We start from the raw sequence: 7365 nt of genomic DNA, 5'->3' as shown, positions 1-7365 counted from the left end.
AAAATGCTAAAGAATCTTGATGATTACTCCATCACAGCCATTACTGGTTACTTCAACCATTATTGGCAACAGGGCACGCTGCCACAATCCTGGAAACATGCTAAAATTACATTTATTCCCAAACCAGGAAAACCCCTTGCATTAGAACACCTCCGGCCCATATCCCTCACCTCGTGCCTGGGAAAACTATTTGAGCATATCATTCATGCACGCTTGGTTTCCCACATTCAGAATTTCTACCCGCTCCCTCACTCCATGATTGGTTTCCGTACGGGCCTGTCGACGCAGGACGTCCTCCTCCAAATGTCCAGACAAGTCATAGTTCCCCAAAACAATTTAGATACTGCGGCTATCCTTGCCTTAGATTTGACCAAGGCTTTTGATAACGTATCTCACGACGCCATAATGACTGGACTGGAATCCACCAACCCGGGGCTTCGTACGTACAACTATATTCGCAGCTTCCTGTCCAACCGAAGTGCCATCCTTCAAATCGGGGGCATTACCTCCGACACGGTTGATCTCCCCTCTAAAGGCACACCTCAAGGAGCGGTATTATCTCCTTTGTTATTTAATTTGGCCATAATTAACATACCCCGCCGCCTTGAGCTAATTCCTAAACTTAAATTCAGCCTTTACGCCGACGACATCACACTGTGGGTGAATGGTGGAAGAGACTCCCATATAGAGGAGACCCTACAAGAGGGCGTTCAAATAGTAGTAAAAGAAGCTGCCAACGCGGGGCTTACATGCTCCCCCAGTAAGTCCGAACTCCTTTTGCTATCGCCGAAGAGGAGACCCAAGGTACCACCCGACATAAGAGTTCATATAGAAAACAACCCGATTCCAGAGGTCTCTACCCTTAAAATTCTGGGGATGCTTATACAAAATAATCGGGCTAACACACAATTTCTCCGGAAATTAGAACAACATGTTATTCAAACTATAGGGCTCATAAGACGAATCTCCAACCGCCGCAGGGGTCTCAAGGAGGAGGAGAGAATCCGACTTATCCAAGCGTTCATTATCAGTAGGATCACGTACTCCCTACCTTACCTGAACCCGTCTGCAACTGAATTAGATAAGGTTAATAGGCTCATCCGAAAGGCATACAAATCTGCCCTCCACCTCCCCCTTAACACACCCACTGCCAGATTCGAAGGCCTTGGCGTGCACAATACGGCACAGGAGCTTATAGAAGCCCACCTTTCCAATCAGGTCGTCCGTCTGTCTAAAACTCCCACTGGTAATCATATCCTAAGGCGGCTAGGTATAGGTCATATTGACTGCCCTGAGGCTAAAATTCCCCTCTCTTCTGAAACCCATGCAAAGCTTGTAATTAAACCAATACCCCACAACATGCATCCCATACACCACGCGAGCCGCAGGCATCAGAGAGCACGTGCTCTCCAAAAACGACTCTCCGCTCGATCCGACGTGGTCTATGTGGATGCTGCAGAATACAGGCACCGCGCCGCATTTGCCATTGCAGTTATTAACGACCCTGACAATCCCCCTCTCGACTACCTAACCTTAAATACTTCCCATCCCTCCACGGCGGAGGAGGCGGCAATAGCTTTAGCCCTCTCCCAAAGGCCGACCCCCTCGATAGTAATCTCCGATTCCAAAGCGGCCATTCAAAATTTCGCCAACGGCCACGTTTCACCACAGGCATCCAAAATTCTCAGACGCCACCCACCCGACTCCCCGGTAGAAATTGTCTGGACTGCGGCGCACGCTGGCCTCGCGGGTAATAAGGCTGCCCACAATACGGCTCGAGGGCTCACAATCCGAGCCGGGGCAAGCCTTGAACCCTATCACGGGGCCAGATCCGCCAGAGACAGACTTCTCACGTACACAGAAATAACCGTGCATTACCGCCTCGACCGCCGTAGGTACCCCCCGGCTCACGTCAAGCTAACTAATTCCGAAGAACACACGTGGCGTCTCCTTCAGACGAACACGTTCCCCAATCCCGCTATACTCCACCGAATCCACCCTTCATTATACCCTTCCCCAGAATGCCCTGCATGTGGAGCCCTCGCCACCCTTCCCCACATCTTTTGGGGGTGTCCTAAAGATCCCTTTCCCCTAATTTCCTCTGATGAGCAGTGGGAGGAGGCGCTGGGGAGCTCAGACCTAGAGGTGCAAACCTGCTTGGTCACCAGAGCTGCCGATGTCGCCGCCCGGCACAAGCCAGCGGCCACAACCGTCCCCTGAGCCACATGAAGCTCAATAAAAATGTTTTCTCTCTCTCTCTCCCCGAGAAAACGCTTTCCCTGCACAGCCACCAATTTTAGAGGTGAAGCCTACCTTAGAGGGGCCATGCAGACAAACTGGAAGTTTTCTTTATTTGAAAGATTTTGTGTTTTATAGTGTCCCCTGCTCTTGTACGAAAGCAAACGATGCTTTATTCAATGAGAAATTAATCAATGATAATCAATTTGGGTTAATATTTTGATTATCTGGTCAAATTGTGTTTTCATGACGTCTGCAACGACATTACAACCGCTCTGCAGCCGATTGTGGAGCCTTGTTAATCATGAGTCAATCTAGAAGGCGACCCCGCCCCTCGAAGGGCAGTTTTCTACATTTACTTTGTTTTTGACCGTAATTGTACGTGGGTAGTTTTTGGTAAGGTAGAAAATAATCGTTTCGTGAAACACGATGTTCGCTCGACAAACATGGTCACGTAAGACACCGTTTCCGCGCCAATCAGCCAGTGTGCTCTGAGACCACCCCAAAGCACCGCAGTGCTGTGCAGCTAAAACAAGCACACTGCGCGCAATACCAACAGCAGTACGCATCGGTACTCCTGTTTGTAAGTGTACGGTACTCCTGTTTGTAAGTGTACAATGAAAAGAATGGGCCCTAAATTTGAGTGCGAATAGCTCGTTTGGCGAGCTTACAAGCCCTGCCTAATTTCCGTTTGCTTTTGCCGGCCTCAGAAAATCGCAGAGCTGTAAATCTGGCATCACGGGCTATGTTGCGGAAAATGGGCTAGTGGGTTGTATGGCCATTCCCTCTTTTCTTAATTATATAGCTTATTTCCACAAATTCTACATTAATATGGTGGTGTCAGTGTGATTATAGCGAGAAAACCCTTCGAAGGAACTAAGGTTGTGTTTCGTCTCCATGGCCCCTTTAAAATGATCGTTGTGAGCTTGGTCTTTGAAAGCTGGCTTTCCCACGTTGCGTGTTTCACACGGGATCACGACCATCCTCGGAGGGAGTATGGTAACAACTCCTGTCACCCACAGGCGCCTCTTTGCCGAATCGCGTTCAGTCCTCACCACGCGCGGCGTCTCTCTCCCCATAACATTGCTCAATGCCACACCACCTTCTTTAGCCACCGCTATGGTGCACTAAGGCCTGCGCTGCGATTGGCGCAGCCTCTCTATAATAAAACTTCATTTATTGTAGCTAAGCTACACTGGCCGAGGTTGAGCAGTTTCGCGTGGACCCTTGAGGGCCGTGCTGCGCAAGCATTGAATTGGATTGAATTGAATTTGTATTGTATTGTATTGGATCGGATTAAATGGCATTTTATCGGATTGGATTGGAAATCCAATCCAATTGGAGTACGGGTGTGTAGAGAATTGGGTCTGCACATTCGCAGGCCTGCGCATTCCAGAGGAGTGACATCAGAGCCACGGCAGACGAACTGGCGCTGGCGCGTGCCCAACTGTGCACCTCCGTTGCGCAGTAGCCAAGTCTGACGCTGCGCCGGAGCCGCTTGCTAGTCGTTTCGCGTGGCTCCTGGAGAGCCGTGCTGCGCATCCGCAAAGAGCAGTGACTGGACTGGACTGGACTGGACCGGACCCGACCGGACCGGACCGGACCGGACCGGACCGGACCGGACCGGACTTGACTGGACTGGATTGGATTTTATTAGATTGGATTGGACTGGACTGGACTGGATTGGATTGGATTGGATTAGATTAGATTGAATTGGACTGGATTGGAGTGGATTGTATTGGACTGCTCTGGACTGGACTGGATTGAATTGGAATGGATTTGATTGCTGAACCTTAGCCCACGCTAAGTATATCATGGCATAGCCGAGCTAAGCCACTGCAAATTTTTTTATCCACCAATCATGCTTGCCCTCACTCTAACGTAGAGGTCGGGGCACTGTCCATAGCGAATCGACACAGCGAATCCACAAAGCAGGTTCACACGAACATAGCACATTCACACGAACATAGCATAATATAAGGGCTCTGATTGGAGTGAAAATTTGATAAGGTTCTTTTTGCCAGGATGTTTCTGCTTTTGCCGATGAATCCACAAGTGACGTTCGACTGAAACCTCGGTCTCAAGTAAGCGCTATAGTTATCTTTTAGAGCAGTCGGTACATGAACTTCTTGAGAGTTCTTGCAATGAAAAGCGACCCAGGTAATGGCGCTAAACCAAGTAGTAGGTACGTTGTACGAAGTTTGTTCTCTTCTATCCTGCTGTCTGATTTTGTGCAGCTTTGATTGTTGTGATTCAGAGTACTTAAAAATTGGCTTGCAAACATTCCTAGCGATAAATATACATGCGACACTCTTTTTTATGGCAACGGTAAGCTCCTGTTAGATGAAGTTCGAATCTTTTTAAAAATCTGCTCAATAATGATCCACAATTACTTGGAAGAGAATGGCCGAGTACTCGGACAAACACGTCTATAGAGACGTCGATATACACAGCCGCCGCTGCGGCGATGTGTGCGTCTATAACGCACACATCGACGTAGCGCTGCCTGTCGCATGACTTCGCTGGCCTCACACGGCCCCTCGCCCTGTCCGTCGTGTCTGCGTGCAGGCTCAGGAAGACGCCGACGCTTGCGGAACGCTTCACTTCACGTTGATGTACTTAAGCCTAAACAATACATGCTGTAATAAACCCTCAAAAATGGGTGTGAAAATTTATCAATACTACAACGTTGGGACCACAATGACGCTTCAACGTTACGGGCTACAACAAGCCCGTTAGGTTTAATGGCATTGGCATACTGGTCGAGGACTTTTCGACAGCAAAAAGTTACTCAAAACGAGCCTGCGAAACCCTCCGAGTTCCCGGGTGCGCTTCCTCCCTACAAAGCTGTCCCCAAGCCTATGGGCTTCCTCTAGCGACTCGAAATCACAGCGTCTGCAGTCGCGTTATTACGGTGATGGTTGGACGGTAACAACATACGCCTTTCGGAGGCAGGTGAGTTCCACCCCGAGCAATGCCACACTAACTGGATACGTCAGAGACCGGAGAACTTGAGCGGTCGACATGCCTCAGCGTTCTGCGTATACGCACCTGCGCCACCTCGGCCAGCTCGTCGTCCCAGACCAGCTCCTGCATGTCGGCGGCTGGCCGGAATCCACGGAGCTGTCCCAGGGCCACCTTGCTGCGGAAGTCGTTGTGCATCTTCAGAACGAAGGCTGCCGCCCCCGGTTCCAAGCCCCTCTTCTTGTGGATGCAGGCGGGGTTGGGCCTCTTACAGAGAGTGTGTTCCCGATTCGTCCTGCAGTCGGGCCTTTGCGCAGCCACGGCCCAGGTCGGGGCCACTAACAGGAGCCAGAAGGTGAGGACCACCATGTCTTCTGCAATGCTGCGTCCACTTCTGAAGCCCGCTTTCTTTCTTCAGCGCGGTTGGCGCTCGAGCACCGGAGACACGCGGGCTGCTGTGGAAGAAGTGACGGTCATGATGATGACGACTAAGGTCATATTGGAGGTGGTAATGGCCCGGATGAAAATGGCGCATTACAAATAAATGGGACTGACCAAGAATATTGTGGTTAAATAAACTAAGAAACACATTTGAGCAAAACCACCACAGGAGAACGAAAACGAATGTGCTGTGTGAATGGTAATATGTATGTTGGTAGCGGCAATAAAGGTAGAGAGAGAGTAAATGTTTATTGAAAAAGGAGAAGAGGTCGGCCTGAGAAATTGATCTTGGGCCTGCTACTTCCCTCTGGGGGGAGGGTACTGGGGACAGAAAGAGAAAGGAATGAATATGGAAGGTATGGGGAATGAAAATGAAAGCGACAAATGAACTATGTACAAGCAGTAAACCAATAAACGTCTCACGTACAACGGGGCGCTGAATGAGATGACAACAGTTCACTTTTAAGCACATGACTATCATCCATGGAAAAAAAAAAAAAACTGCTCAGACATTACTTCGCAGTCTGTTCAATTTTGTCACAACCTAGAGGCGAGAATCCAAAGAGGAGTCACCGAGAAATGTTAACAGGGCTTTAACGGCTAGGCTTTGGTTCCTGTTGTCAGCCCACGTGCCCAAAATCTTTTGTTCGGACAGAGGGCGAGTGTCCAAGCGTAGTAAAGCTGTCTCAAGGTTCATTCGCTCACTCGAGTACTTTGGACAAGCACTAAGCAAATGTTCGATAGTCTCAGGACAACCGCACAGAAGGCAGTCTGGGCTGTTCTCTCGCCCGATTGTGTAATGGCAATGACAATTAGGAGGCGGCTATGGTGACAATTGTAAGTATGTAGAAGACAGCTACAGTGCCGATAAAGATTAGAAGTATCAAAATATCACCCATAGACCGTAAGAGATCCATGTAAGCAGCGGAAATTGTAAGGCCTATGCAAAAGGAACCGAAGTTAACACAAGGGCAGGGGAAATTGAGGGCGAGATGACTAGGAGAGAGGGAGAGAATATTTTTATTTATTGAGAAGAGGCTGATTAGCCGACGCGAGAGGTGTCGCGAACGACAGAGATCCCGGCTTTCTGCATGGTAAAAGCGGTGGTAGAGTTCGTCGTGCAGCTAGGGCCACCATAATTGCACAAAACTTTTATTTACGGAAAAAAATGATTCCACATGAACTAGAGCAGGTTTTATCTAAAAAGGTCTTCTTCGATATGTAGTAGTAGTATCAGAAGGAATGAAGCTTTGTCTTGAGCAGAAGGGTGAAGCCGTAAGGGGGAAACAGCAGAGGGTGAAGCCATAAACTCACGCGGGAGACGTCCTCAGTTCAGGGCATCCTGGGTAGGTGCAGCCAGCCGAGCCCGGGAGTTAGCTGAAGGTGGTCCACCAGGCGAGAGCTGGTCAGTTGGACGTCTCACTGCTCTTGTGGAGAGGTTGCGAGTGGAGCAAAACTTTGGATGAGAGAGACCTACCATATGGTATGGGGTGCACGGAGATCGGCAGAATTTGCATATCGACGAGTACTGAGAGGTATAAATCGCATGAAGTTGAGTTCCGTAGGGAGGGAGGGATATTCGTTTCAATTTTTCAAAACACTGTTTTTGATACTTGCCTAGCTAGAGTTGAGGGGAGGGGCAAGGTTTGATGTGGCGATACGCAACGCAGAAAATAACATGCACCGTTATGCTAAAAGATATACGGAGGGAGGCCCATATGC

At 49.2% G+C, this 7365-nt stretch overlaps 1 protein-coding gene across 1 annotated transcript; it reads right to left on the bottom strand.

Annotated features, from left to right (window-relative positions):
* Nucleotides 1-5220: 5220 nt before the first annotated feature.
* Nucleotides 5221-5571, bottom strand: LOC144172893 (CRISP/Allergen/PR-1-like). Its single transcript, XM_077701484.1, has one exon. It carries the CDS (start codon nt 5569-5571, stop codon nt 5221-5223), a length of 351 nt encoding a protein of 116 aa, XP_077557610.1.
* Nucleotides 5572-7365: the final 1794 nt, after the last annotated feature.

This window comes from Haemaphysalis longicornis, unplaced genomic scaffold (assembly GCF_048455015.1).
Source record: "Haemaphysalis longicornis isolate Haplotype H1 unplaced genomic scaffold, Haemaphysalis longicornis Haplotype H1 scaffold_263, whole genome shotgun sequence".
NCBI lineage: Eukaryota > Metazoa > Arthropoda > Arachnida > Ixodida > Ixodidae > Haemaphysalis > Haemaphysalis longicornis.
This window is presented reverse-complemented; position numbering and strand designations above follow the sequence as displayed.